At 57.6% G+C, this 13886-nt stretch overlaps 1 protein-coding gene across 2 annotated transcripts in view; it reads right to left on the bottom strand.

The window, feature by feature from the left end:
* PPP2R3B (protein phosphatase 2 regulatory subunit B''beta) overlaps positions 1-13242 on the bottom strand; it is a 52281-nt gene extending 39039 nt beyond the window's left edge. For both annotated transcript variants that reach the window (XM_029241107.1, XM_029241109.1), the window contains exon 1: positions 12549-13242. In XM_029241107.1, the coding sequence (XP_029096940.1) occupies positions 12549-12881 (333 nt within the window). In that variant the 5' untranslated portion in view covers positions 12882-13242. The remainder of the gene's footprint in view (positions 1-12548) is intronic.
* Positions 13243-13886: the final 644 nt, after the last annotated feature.

The raw sequence follows: 13886 nt of genomic DNA, 5'->3' as shown, positions 1-13886 counted from the left end.
CCCAGAGCAAGGGCTCACCTGCAGGACAGCCCCGGACGAGGGAGCAGGTGAGGAAACAGGCCGCAGGCCACGGGGTGGTGGGCCTGGCTCAGGTAGGCAGCTGACCTTGCACAGGACTGACGGCTCCGGGCCGCTCCACAGACGGGGAACATCTGCCCCCCGCGGCCACTGCTCTGAGAGCAGCACACCCACCGAGGCAGCGTCTAGAACCACGCGGGCGCTCGGCACGTGCAGACACAGCATCACCGGCTCTCTTTCCCCTCCTTCAGCCCAGGCCCTGGTGCTCCGGAAGCTGAGCCACCAGCCAGGCTGGAGACACTGGCACGAGGAACAGAAAGAGCCATGGGGGCCGGGGGCGGCCCCTCGCTGGCAAAACACCCGTGAAAACTCCTCTCAGCCATGCCCGGTATGGACGGCGCCCAACGCCGGCGGTGCAGACCCTGGGGCTGGCAGCAGGCCACGGGCACCCCTGAGGCCCCGGGTCTCCGCGGAGGCCTGAAGTCCCCGGGACGGTAGAGAACAGCTGATCCCTGCCACCAGCACCCCCTCCCCAGGTTGCTCATCCCGTGATTCTCTGAGCTCGGAGCCAAATGCTGGCCAGGAAAACTAAGACGTGATGTACTGTCCACAATTTAGCATCGACGCAGATAAAATAACGATTCCAGACAATCAGCTCTGCAACCCGGCTACAGAGTCAGCTCGGCCCTGGCCCATCTCCTGCCCCGGCTCCTGAAAGGCCCAGAGGCGGCCAGGCCACGTGCACACGAGGCCCCCAGACGGCAGCAGCTAGAGACGAGGAAGTGCCAGCCTCCTCGTGTGGCCTGAGCGATCTCAGAAAGCTCACGGCGCTTCCCCTCTGGCAAAGGAGTTTTCTGGAAGTCTGTTCTTAAGTTTCTGGACTTATCTGACAACGCTGATCTCTACGCTGCTCTGTGACGACAGCGTGTAGTCTGTAGGACGGAAAGGATCTGACGTTTGTTCAAATGGGCTGTGGTCTGGGACTTGACACCCAGGGAGGTATGCTTCCACCCAGGGAGCCCAGATTCACCCCCTGCCTAGATTCTACAGAGCATTTTAAGGAAGAAATGATACCGATATTGAACACCCTTACAGAAAACAGAGCAAGGGGTAACCACTGCCAGCTCCTCTTGGGAGGCCAGCATCCCCCTGACACCACTGCCAAGGACATCACACAGAAGACGGGAGACGGGTGTCCCCCGACCACAGACACACTGACCTCACAACATGCAAGCCCTCAGAGCCCAGCAACGTGCGAGATCATCAGCTGGGATCAGTGGATTCATCCAAGGAAGCAAGGTTGGTTAACACCCACAGATCAAGTGAGAAAACATCACGTGATCATAAAGAATTGGACAAGATTCAACACTCATTCACGTTAACAGTTCCCAACCAACTAAACATACAGGGTAGCTTCCTCAACCTGCGAAGGGCGTTATGAAAACACCTGAATCTATGTCATCCTGAGGAAGATGGGGTGCTTTCTGGCTGAGCCGGGACAAATCGAGCACCTCCGCTCTCAGCGCTGACCCCTGACCAGGCCCCGAGACCCCAGCTGAAGTGTTGGGCAGGAAGGAAAGTCCCAGGCACGCCGGCCGGGAGGGGTGACGCGGGACAGCTGTCCCTCACGCCAGCACGACCCCGGTGCAGAGTCCTCGAGCATCTACTGACCGCAGAACTGATCAGCGGGTCAGCGACATCACAAGGTGGGGACTCAAGTGCACGGCTGTCGGAAGTCGGCATGCGGAGGTGACGGGAAGACAGTTCCACTCCCAGCAGCACCACAAGGAACAAACGCCCCAGCAACTCGTCTAGGGGAGGCACCGTAAGACCTGCCCACCCAGCCAGAAACCCTGCGGACACGGACGGGAGCCTCCATGACGGGTGACCCGCACTGCCGGGCGGCCACTGCCCCACAGCGTCTGCAGACCACGTGGCCTTTTTGCGTAGAACTTGGCACCATGATTCTAAAAGTCTACGGAAGCAAAAAGCACCCAGAAAAGCCATCCCAACAGTTGTGCACTGGGGCGGGCAGGGTGCTGGTTTCAGCTCACCAGAACGCGGGGCGACCTGCAGTGCGCGCACAGGTGCTCACAGGCGCGGGACAGAAGGTCCAGGAACCAACCCAGACACCTGAGGACACGGGACTTCCGGCAAAGGCGCCGGCACAATTCAATGGGAAATCATTTCAGAAAGTGACGCTGCAGCAATTGAGTAATCACGTACAAAAAAGCACGCTTCGAAACTTACCTCAGACCACACATAGAAATTAACCTGAACAAGACCATAAGTCTAAGCATAAAAGCGAAATTTGGAAAAGTTCTAGAGGAGACACAGGAGAAAACCTGTCTGCCCTAGGGTATGACAAAGATTGTTTAGATTATGGACTATACTTCTGGGAACATCAAATAAGTAATAAATTGGACCTCATCAAAATTAAAAACTTTTCTGCTTCAGAAAACACTAATAAGAATATAAGAGAAGGTGAAGGAGACTGAGATACAGACTTCCAGTTGCAAAATAAGTCAAGGGTATAAATGTACAGTGTGGGAAACAGTAATTATGTAACATCTTTTTTTTTTCTTTCTTTTTTTTTTTTGCGGTACGCGGGCCTCTCACTGTTGTGGCCTCTCCCGTTGCAGAGCACAGGCTCCGGACGCGCAGGCCCAGCGGCCATGGCTCATGGGCCCAGCCGCTCCGCGGCACGTGGGATCTTCCCGGACCGGGGCACGAACCCGTGTCCCCTGCATCGGCAGGCGGACTCCCAACCACCGCGCCACCAGGGAAGCCCCTATGTAACATCTTTGTATGGCGACATATCATTACTAGATTCATTGAAATGTATAGAAATACCAAATCACTATCTTGTAGAACAAGACCATAGTTTTATAGTCAATTATACTTCAAAACAAACACTCATAGCAAAAGAGATCAGGTTCCTTACTAGAGGAAGTGCGGGTGTGAGGAGGGAATTGAATGAGGAGGTCAAAAGATACAAACTTCCAGTTAGGGGATACATGTGTACTAGGGATGTAATGCACAATATGGTAAAAATAATTAGCACTGCTATATATGGGAGTTGTTAAGAGTAAATCCTAGGAGTTCTCAGTACAACAAAAGAAAAGGTATCTTTTTTTAATATACCTTTAATGTTGTATCTATACGAGATAACGAACTATACTTACCGTGGTCAGCATCTCACGATTACATGAGTCTAATCATTACGCTGTACACAAACTTATGAAGTGCTGCGTGTCAATTATATCTTGATAAAAGAGGTAGAAGAAATGGAACATAAGAGAAGTCATTCACTAGGAAGACAATTTGCAGATCCTGTACGTGATAAAGGAGTTGTATCCTGCATACACACAGGACTTACCAACTGAATGAGAAAACCAACGACCCAGTGGGGAAAATGGTAGAGGCTCTGAATGGACACTTCAGCAAAAAAGCCCAACATCACCGTCACCAGGGAAACGCAGATAAAGCCGCAGAGGTGCCCCCAGAGGCCCACATTCCAGAGCGGGGCAGGTCAGGGGCCTGGCGATAGCCAGGGCTGGTCAGGATGGGGCAGGAACAGCCACCGCGCAGCCCATTTGGAAGGCAATTTGACAGGCTCTTAAACAGCAAAATGCACACGTGCCATAAAACCCAGCGATTCCTCCTTAGGCCTGTCCCTAAGGTGAGTGAAGACACGGTCCTCACGAGGACTCACAGGCGAATGTGCTCAGCACGAGTACCCGTGAGCTCAAAGCCCGGGACAGGCCCAGGGTCCAGCAGACACAACACGAGGCACCCCTGCTCAGGGAGCAGTGCTCAGCAAGGAGACGAGGTGCAGAAGCACGCGCTTGAACTCAGTGAGCTTTATGGGATGAAGGACACGAGAACGCAGCTGGTAAAAGTCTGCCTGCAGTTGCAGAGGAGACCTCGGACTGCTATGGACGTTGCTGAGAGCCCTGGCTGCCTCAGGGGGTGGCTAAGGCGGGAGAGGGTTTGTGCACAGCTATTAACGTCCTTGGAACCCTAAATGGGAAGGCACCGCATCTCCAAAACTAAGCCATCCACTCTCGGCCAGCCAGAGGGACACTACAGCACCGCCCTGGGCGGTCTGTCGCGCCTCTGCACAGCCCGGTGACCTGCAGCGCCCTCCAGCACAGGATGCTGCCGACACCAGGCCACCCCACTTCAAGGCGGAGACGCGGATGACACATGGGGAATGGCACTTCCCAGCCACTCTGTGGCAGTTGGAGAAGCCCATGTCACAGCCAGGGAAACGCAGATAAAGGGGGAGGTCCAGGACCTCCACCCAGGGCGGCAACAGAGCCCTGCAGCTGCAGGCCTGAGAGGACCCCTGTCAGCCACAGGCAGCCCCGCAAGTCCAAGGACCAGAAGCTGCCCCCCACCTCCTCAGGGAGACCACCCGCACCCACGTCCTCCTGGAGACCCTGCACCCACCTCCTTGGGAGCCCCCGGACCCTCCCCTCAGCCCCTGTCCTCTGTATCCTGAGGAGCCCCGTTCCGTTGCCTCTGACCCCCGCCCGGGTGCCCAGCTGGGTGCTGGTGCCACCCCCAGAGCTCCGCCATCCTCCCCAGCAAGCGTCCTCCAGGGCCCCCCTGCCTCCCTTCTCCTGGGGCCCCGGGGATCCTCAGGGACCCGTGCACCACGCGTCCTCACTCTCCCTTCCAGCACGGCCTTGCAAAGGTGCTTCCTTCTTCCAGGACCACTGATGGGGCACCTGCAAGAGGCAAGGAGCAGGGAAGGCCCCGCCTCACCTCCCCGGGGCTGCAGCGCAGACAGACGGGAAGCGGGAAGCAGGTGGCTCCAGCGGATGAAGAGGTGCACGGTGGGTGGTCAGGCTGGCAGGACACGCAGCACAGCCCGGGAGCCGTTCCCAGGCCCAAATGCTGTCCCCGACCCCCCACATGCAAGACAACCACCACTCTGGCCCCGGCGGGTGCGGGGGAGCATCCACGGGGACCCTGCCTCCTTCCCCTGGTGGGGACCCAGAACGGTCGCACCCGGCCCCTGAAACGCGAACTCTGCCCAGAAGACTGATCCACGGCGCTCCCGAAACCTCCTCCTTTCATCCCGGTCTAATTACACACGCATTCGTACCAACAGCCCGTGTGGGGATACGAAGTGCTCTTCAGCACACAAACGTACCCCTGGAACACGTTTGCGTGGACAGGTTTCCTGTGGGACTGTGCCTTCCTGGACACCCGAGCCTAACCATGCTGTTAAGAGCAGGCAAACAGGGAGCCATGACAGCAGGGTCTGACCTCTGACCCACCACAGGGTCTGCTGGCTCTGTGCTGTCAGGACACTGCAGCCCGGGGCAAGGAGGTGACATCGTGAAGGGACCGGCCAGCGGGCCTCCCGAGCAGACCTCGGCCTCGGCGCTGTGCGCATGGCGGGGTGGACGACTGTCTGCGGGGCAGGGGGTGGCGGGGGCAGCCCTGGTCTCCACCCCAGATGCCAGGGCCCCTCCCCCAACTGCAACAGCCAGAAACGTGGCGCACGCGGCCGTCGGGTGAGCAGTGGTGCTGTGGCCGCAGGCCGACACACTCACTGGCCCCCCAGGCTCTGTGCTGACAGCTGGTCTCGGGGCACCGGCAGCTCAACTTCCACCTAATCCTGAAAAGCACAGACTCCAGAAACGGCACATGGTCACTCGGACAGAAACGTTCCCACGTGGGAACACCACGGACCTACTTCCGAAAGCACGGACGCCTCCGCCGTGGTCCCCCTGCAGGCCCGCCCGTGGCGTGAGTACAGCGGCTCCGAGCGCCCAGAGCCCCTGCTCCGCAGCTTCCCCGCAGGGAGCCGATGCGACGCGGTCTGGCACCCCCGGTCCTGTCCTAACGACGCGGACCGGAGGAGGTGCACACACGCACACGTGGGCCCAGCTCCTGCCGCAGTCACACGCGCCGGCCCCTCCAGCCGCGCTTCCCGCGGCGACACCGCTTCCGGGCCAAGATGAAGACTGTGTAGACGTCAGGGCCCCTGCTGCGGGGTCCGAAGTGCCTCCTCAGAGCACCCCCATCCCCTGCACTGACTGACTGCCTCCACTGCTCCGAGCATGGGTCCTCTCAGGGGTTCCCAGCAGCAGACCCTGGAACGGGGTAGAGACACAAATTCCACCACCACCGCTGCCCCCGAAACTGGAATTCTGGAAAAGGGCTCAGCAACTGTTTTCACGGGCCTCCCTTCCACCTGTCCACCTGTCCCCAGGACACCCACACATCCATCCAGCCTCAGGACTCTCCCATCCACGGTCCACCTGTCCCGAAGACCGTCTCATCTGTCTCTTCATCCATCCGTCCCCAGGGCCCTCCTGAAGGATGTCATCAGCTCCACCAAGCAGGTGACCAGGTCACAACACGCACAGAGGCTCCCACAGCACTCTCTGCTGTGGACCTGTCCCCAAACTGCCCTTCAAGGCTCTGAAAGACCCGCCGAGTCTGACACTGACCCGAGACCCGCACAGTACTGCCGAGTGCTGAGAAAATGAATGCTCCAAAGAAACAAGTGTAAAATAAAAACAAAAATAAACAAAGAAACAAGTGTAAATCCTAGGCAATTCTGTCACAAACGGGTGAGGGGTGGTACACAGCTCTGCTCTAGACAGTCACTAAGCCAGCTCCTGAGGCCCTGGGCTCTGAGGCGCCACCACGAGGACTCCCCCTGCAGGCACACACCACTGGCGACTCTGCTGGTGAGTCCTCTGGGGTGGGGAGGGCCCTGATTCTGCCCCCCTACAAGCCCCATTCAAAGGTCCCATCCAACATGGGGCAACGTGATGGACGTGTTCTGCCTTTGTGGGGCCCTGGGGATAATAAAGACCCAGGCTGAAGGTACCTGCTATATGGGGAACCCGTGGAGATACTCCCTGGCTTTAGCTCTAGCACCCTCCTGAACCAGGACTAAAACAAGACTCAGCCAGGATCACTGGAGCAGGGCCCTAAACCAGGACTGACCCAGAGCCCTGAACCAGATCTCCTGAACCAGAACTTGAACCAGGGCTCCTAAACCAAAACTGATCCAGGAGTCCTGACCAGGACTGGACAAGCAACTGAACCAGGGCTGAACCAGGAACCCTGAACCAGCACTGAACCAGGGCCCCTGAACCAGCACTGAACCAGGGCCCCTGAACCAAGACTAAGCCAGAGCCTCTGAACCAGGACTGAACCAGTCCTCTCCTGACTAGGACTGAACCAGACCTCCTGAACCAGGTCTAAACCAGGTCTCCTGACCAGGACTGAACAAGCAACTGAACCAGGACTGAACCAGGGCCCCCGAACCAGGACTGGACACGGGCCATGAACCAATGCTCCGGAGCCAAGCTAAACCAGCACTGAACCAGGCCTCCTGAACCCGACCAGACAAGGGCCCTGAACCAGGAATGAACCAGGTTGAACCAGGACCCCAGAGCAAGGAATCAAACATGGCTCCTGAACCAGGACTAAGCCAGGACTGAACCGGTGCTGCCCTGGACTGGGTTCGGCCATGTAGTGTCCCCCCCGGGCCACAGTGGCTATCCAGTGGCCGAGCCTCAAGTCGGCCCCTTTTGACCCAGCAGCCTGGACAAGGCCTGGGGAAGCTGGTCCACGGGGGGCCCCACAGGCAGCTTTGGGGGAGCTGAGGACTTGGGGGCGAGGCGATACCCACCATCGCTGGGGAGTGGGCTGTGGCCAATCTGCATCTCAGGCCCCTCAGGCTCCTCACGCAGCCCTGTCTGTGGCCAGTCAGGAACAGGAATGGCGGCCCAGGCAGTGCCCGGTGGACGCCGGGTACCAGAGTGAGGTGCCCTTGGTGGCACATGCAGGCTGCGGGTGCAGGGCCCTGTTTGGGAGGCCCGAGGGGACAGGACAAGAGCACTCACACACACCCCACCACGTGATCCCGAGAAACCTCCTGGTTCCACTCGTCAGGAAGAGAACGGAGGGCGTCTAGCTTCGTGCCACTTCAATGTGGCAAACTCCTGACCAGTGATAAAAAGTTCTCAATATTTCCCCTCCTTCCTGCACAAAGATTCTCGTTGATGCCAACTACGAAAACCAGAAATCGTTCTTCACTAAGAGATCCACAGAATGGAACGTGGCCAAGCTCAGCCCCTCTGTGAAGTCACGGTCACCGGGCAAACTCAAGGCTCCCGTCAGAAACGCTCTCAGGATCCTGACCTTCTGCTCCGAGGACTTCCAGGCCCTTTCTGTCTCCAACACATCTGCAGGAAAATCTAAGGATGCGTCAAAGTAAACACACGTGCCTGCTGTGTGTACACGCATCTGCACATACACATGAGCGTGTCTCCAAGGAACGCACTTCTAACCTAGAACATGGTCACATGTCCTGAGGGAATCAACGGTTAACTGGATACCCCCAAAACTACAAAACAGCTGCAGAGAAAGATCTAAATAGATGGATAATAAATTTAACCAAGGAGGTGTGACACCTGTGTGCACACAACATTGCTGAGAGAAACTATGGGGCACGTAAGTAAACGGAGAAACACCCAGAGTTCATGGGCTGGAAAACTCAGCTGTTCGGGGGCATCAGTTACACCCAGCTGATCTACAGATTCAATGCAATCCCGATCAAAATGCCAATAGGCCCTTTCTGTACAAGTTCATAAGCTGATTCTCAATGTTAGGTGGAAATGCGAATGTCAGCATAGCTAGAGCAGTTTTAAAAGAACAGAGTTGGCCGTACACCACCCACTTTCCACATGTTAGTCTACAAAGCGCCCCACAGTGAGAACGCAGACACAGACCAGGGGGTTAGGGATGAGAAAATAGACGCAGACGCATACGGCCAACTGATTTCAGACAATGCAACTCAATGGGAAAAGGAGAGATTTCAAAACTGCTGTGTACCTGGATATCTTACACCACATGCAGAAACTTATGAAATGGATCAGAAGTTTAAATGCAAAAGTGAAAACCAGGAAGCTTTTAGAAGGAAAAGAGCAGATAACCCTGAGAGCTTGGGATAGGCACATATTTCGTAGATTGGATGTAATAAATAAGAAGCATAAAAGAATAAAATTGAAAGAATCAAAAAAGTAACAGCTTTTGCTTTCAAAACACATGTTAAACAAATGACAAAACAGGCCACAGACTGAAGAGAAATATGTGGAAACATGTGTCTCATAAAGGAGCTGCATCCAGATTCCACATAAAGAGCCCTTACGACTCAACGATGGAGAAATACCCAGTTTTCAAAATGGGCAGAAGATTTGGACAGGCAGCGCACAATGGCTGATAAGTCATGAAAAGATGCTCGCTGTCACCAGAAAACAGGGAAATGCAGATAAAACCATGACACACAACACGCCCGCCGGGACGGCTGAAGTAGAAGTCTAAGGACAGCCAGTGCCGGGGAGGCGTGGACGAGGACCCGCACGCACGGCTGGGGAAACGGGACGTGACACCTGCCTCAGAACAGTGTAGGGGCTTTGGAGGCTTTTCAGTTTTGTTTTGTTTTTTAAGTTAAACACACACACAGCGCACAGCCCAGCAATTCCACTCCAAGGTCATTCATCCAAGAGAGACACAAACACCTGTCCCCACGAGGTTCTCAGCAGCTTCATTCATGAGAAGCACACGCAGAAACAGCTCGAGTGGCCCCCAGTGCTGAAGTGACAATCAGGCTGTGGTCCATCCACGCAACGGGATCCTACTCGGCAGGGAGAGGGAAGCGCAGGCTGCGCAGCACCTCAGACAGATCCTGGGAGCGGGAGTGGCTGCCTGGGGCGAGGGGCACGGGGCCCTGGGGGCAGGAAGCGCTCTGCTCCTCGGCGTGTTCACACGTGAGTGAGTGTGACGACCGTCCCGCACACCTATAGGCACCATTCGCTGTATGTAAACTAACCCCCCACAAACTGGACTTTTCAAAAATCAAGGGTTAAGAACAAGCCCCTCCCTTTCCCTGACACCTCTGCTTCCACACTCAGGGAGGGGCTCAGCTGCTGCTGGGCTGGGGGGTCAGCCAACACGCGCACCCCTCAGCAAACCCACCGTGGAGGTCTGAGTGTGTCCAGGCACCCGGGACGCAGCAGGCGGCAGAGAGATAAAACAGAGCCCTTCGCTTCCGATGGCGGTGGGAAGTGGGGAGAGAAGGCACAGCAGTGAAGGGGGAGGGACAGTGCCCAGGGTCTTTGCAGATGGGATAAAGTCAAAGATCTGAGCTGAGGTCCTCCTGGAGGAGGGTGGCCCTACATCCAATGACAGAGTCCTTCTAAGACACAGAAGGCGAGAGACCCAGACACAGAGGAGAAGCCCCGTGAAGACAGAGGCAGAGACGGGAGGGACGCAGCCACAAGCCCAGTGACGCCTGGAGCCCCCAGAAGCTGGAAGAGGCAGGAATGACCCTCCCCTGGAGCCTCTAGAGGGGGCTCGGTCCTGGGACACCTTGACCTCAGACATCTGGTCTCCAGGATGGGGGAGGGTGGATTGTTGCCTGTCACTCCCAGGACTCTGAGGTGTCCTGGGCTCTGCGAGGAGGGTCAGGACCCAGCCTCCTCCCCACCGTTCCCATGGGTGAGGGCCTCACGTGAGTCTTACTTGCTTCCTATTAGTTGTTAAAGAAAAAAAGGTTCAGAGCTTTCCTCACAGCACTTTACGTATGAACGTTTTTCTGAAATTAATTATCCACTTCTTGGGGCAAAAGAGCTCTTATCATTTCGTCCGAATGAGAAACATCCTTTTGGGTTACTCGCTTCTCGAAATCCAAGTGAAGCGCGCCATAAATTCCAAATACACTGAGATGTGCTTAAAGTCACCTTCAAGTACAAGGCAAGGTCCATCATCACTTTTTGAACACTCTTGGGACGACTAAGAGAAAGTCATTCTGTTTTCCCTCAAAACCGGTTTCTCGTGCTGACTTGCTGTATCTGGTCATGAAAACCACAGACCAGAGGAGGGGTCTTCAGTCTCACCCCACCTCCGTCAGCACTTCCTTTCATTCACCCCCTTTCCATCCTGGCCACGCCCCCCAGGCCACGCCCCACCCCTCCAGGCAGAAGCTCATCTCTCTGCGGGCCCCATGCAGCGCAGGGCAATGCGATAACGTGGTCTTGGGGAAACACCACTCCCGCCATGTCGCTGCCCTCGGGAAGCCCAGCAGCCGGCCACAGAGGCAGAGAGATTACCCAGCCCTTAGCTCTGCTTCTGGCTCAATCCCAATCCGGCTGGCGCGGCCCAGATGCAGCAGCCTGCCGTGCGGCGGCTCTGAGCATAAACATCTGGTCCTCACACTTGGAACATAGCCACCCCCCCACGTCCCCTCCCCCCGCAGGCGCCCTCCCCCGATTCAGGGCACCCCCTAGTCCCACAGCTCACTTCCTCCACGCCCCATCCCTCCAGACGGAGAGGAATGGCCTCTCCCTGCTGTGAACGCCTACAGAACTTAACTTCCACAGGTCTGTGACTTCCTACTTGCTGCGCAGAAACACATTCCCTTCACATGCATCCAAGTCACCCTCCTTGCACGAGCTGACCTTTTGTAGACATCTCCAGACCTAAGGGGACTCACACCAAGTCATGGGGTCACGAAACACAAGAATTCATCTTCCAGCGGTGTCCGCCAGGCTGTGTCACCGGAGCACAGTTAGTGACAAAGTGGGGAGCTCCCCACAGAAGGCCTGAGGGATCCCAGGGAGGAAGAGTGCCTGAGGGTGGACGGGCGGGGGGCTGTCACTGCTAGAGGGATCTTGCTGAGCCCTGACCCTCCTCACGTACCCACCTCCTCAGTTCAATGGGGGCTCAGGCAGGCCTTCTGGAACACTGTGGTTCTGCAGGTCAGTGGGGGCACTGCAGACGGTCAGACTCAGGAATGAGTCCCAGGACACACGTTCCTGCAGATCCAAATAAGCCTCCTTCGGGGCGTTTCTACAGGGTCTCCCAAGCTGCCTCTGGGTCTACCTCCCATCCTCCTTGGAGGCTCACTTTCTGGAAAATATCCTTTATCTGTAAGAACATGTCAGACACCCTCCAATCACCTGGAACCAGACGAGTTCCTTCCGGACTGACATCCACCTCTCACCCTCCCCTTCGTGGCTGGGAACCAGCAAACTAAGTGATGGGGGAAGTCCCTCCTCCTGATATGCTCAGTGCTGTTGATGGGATGGATGCGGGCTCAACCGAAAACACTTAAATGTTATCATCAAGTCCCAATGGAACAGTCACACTCCTTCAGGCTTAGGCATATGCTAGGGGTACGATATGCACCAACCATACGTTTTCCCGTAACACCTGGAGACGCTTTATTACTTTTAACCGACACAGTATTAAAAATCAAAAAGCACCTTTTGTAAAAATTAAATATACTGCTGTCCCAGAATGACGACCAACTTGGGAATGTGTCAAAGACAACATTTTTCTGTGTGCGAGACTTTGTTGGCAGGGGGAAGACACTAGCCGTGCCAGCCTTTCATGCCTGACACTCCTCCAGCATCTTCAGCCACCCTCAGCTACACGTTGGTAGGCGACCCGAGTTACCTCCGCAGGCGTTAGAAGGAAGAGTAACTTACTACTCTCGTCCCTGCGGATCGACGAGGCCCTCGAACAGGTGGTCCACTCCGGGCACTAGAGGCGGCTCCCAGGGGGAGAGCGGTGGACACGGGGGACGGGCTGGGCGCCCCTGGGCTATCCAACCCGCGCGGCCTGCAGGCAAGGGCCGGGGCTGCGAACGGGGGCCCGGGCTGCCCTGCGTCTCCCCCGACCCCCTCGGGTCCCCCGGGCATCTTGATCCTCTGCAAGCAGTCTTGGAGCATTGCCTGCGTGCTGGACTCGCTGAGCCAGCACAGGAAGAGTTCGTCCACCTTCATCTTCAGGACGGGCTGCAGGACTTTGCCGGGCGGCATCTCCGGGGCTCGGACCCTACTTCCAGGGGGACTCCTTCCTCCTGCACAGGTGCCTGGAGCCGGGACCGAAGTCCGGCCTGAAAGGACCTCCGCGTAGTAGGCGACGGCCGCCAGAGGGGACGAGCCCCACGGGGGTCCCGGACCCGTGGTCCCGGGTGAAGGCGGCCGGCCCGGCGGGCGTCGCGGGTCCGGGACCCGGTGAGGAGGCAGCGGCCCGGCGGGCGTGGCGGGCCCGGGGTCCGGTGTGGAGTCAACTGCCCGGCGGGCGTCGCTGGCCCGGGGTCATGGGTCAGGGGTAGGCCGGCGCCCCGCCCAAGGGCTGCGCGGACTCGGGGGCTCGGCGGAGGCGGAAGGCCGGACCGCGTCGGGGCCCGCCCAGCTCAGGGCAGCTTCAAAACGGGCGCGCCGGCTGCGCTCCCAAAGAAGGTCGCCTATGTCGTGCGTCACCGTGACACGTGGCGTCACCACGGCGCCGCCCGTAGGCGCCCACGACTCCAGCCGTGGCTGTGCCGGGGCGTTTCAGTGGGCTGGACGGCGCTCAGGAGCTGGAGTGGGGACGGGGGCGGGGGATGGCGGGCACCCCACCCCATGTCTCTCAGCTTTTAGGCTTTCTTGGGGTGCGGCCCGCACCAGTGACGTGCCCTTTTGTCCGCGGAAGTGCAAGCATGCGCGGTGCCATCTCGCCGGGATGGGCGGGGTTAGTTGGCCGGTCTGTTGGGCATTCGCAGTGCATGCCTGTAGTGGCGGCGCTCGGGAGGCCCGTCGGTGGAGCATGAGCAGTGCGTGCCCGCCGGGAGCTAGTCGGAGGCTGGACATTGTGCGCGGAGAGGGCGCGGTACAGGGGAGGAGTATGCGCAGTGCGTGCCCGCCGACCGCGGGAGCGAGCACGCGCGCTGCGGGAGCGAGCGGGAGGCGGGCGTGGCGGCGGTTGCGGGGAGATGCAGATTTCAGATAAAACGGGGCCCCTTCAGACTGCAATGGTCGCGGTTGCCTTAAATTTGTTAA

Source organism: Monodon monoceros, unplaced genomic scaffold (genome assembly GCF_005190385.1).
Source record: "Monodon monoceros isolate NGI ecotype Baffin Bay Population unplaced genomic scaffold, NGI_Narwhal_1 Super_Scaffold_22, whole genome shotgun sequence".
Taxonomy (NCBI): domain Eukaryota; kingdom Metazoa; phylum Chordata; class Mammalia; order Artiodactyla; family Monodontidae; genus Monodon; species Monodon monoceros.
The sequence above is the reverse complement of the archived record's forward strand: the minus strand, read 5'-3'. Positions and strand labels throughout refer to the sequence as shown.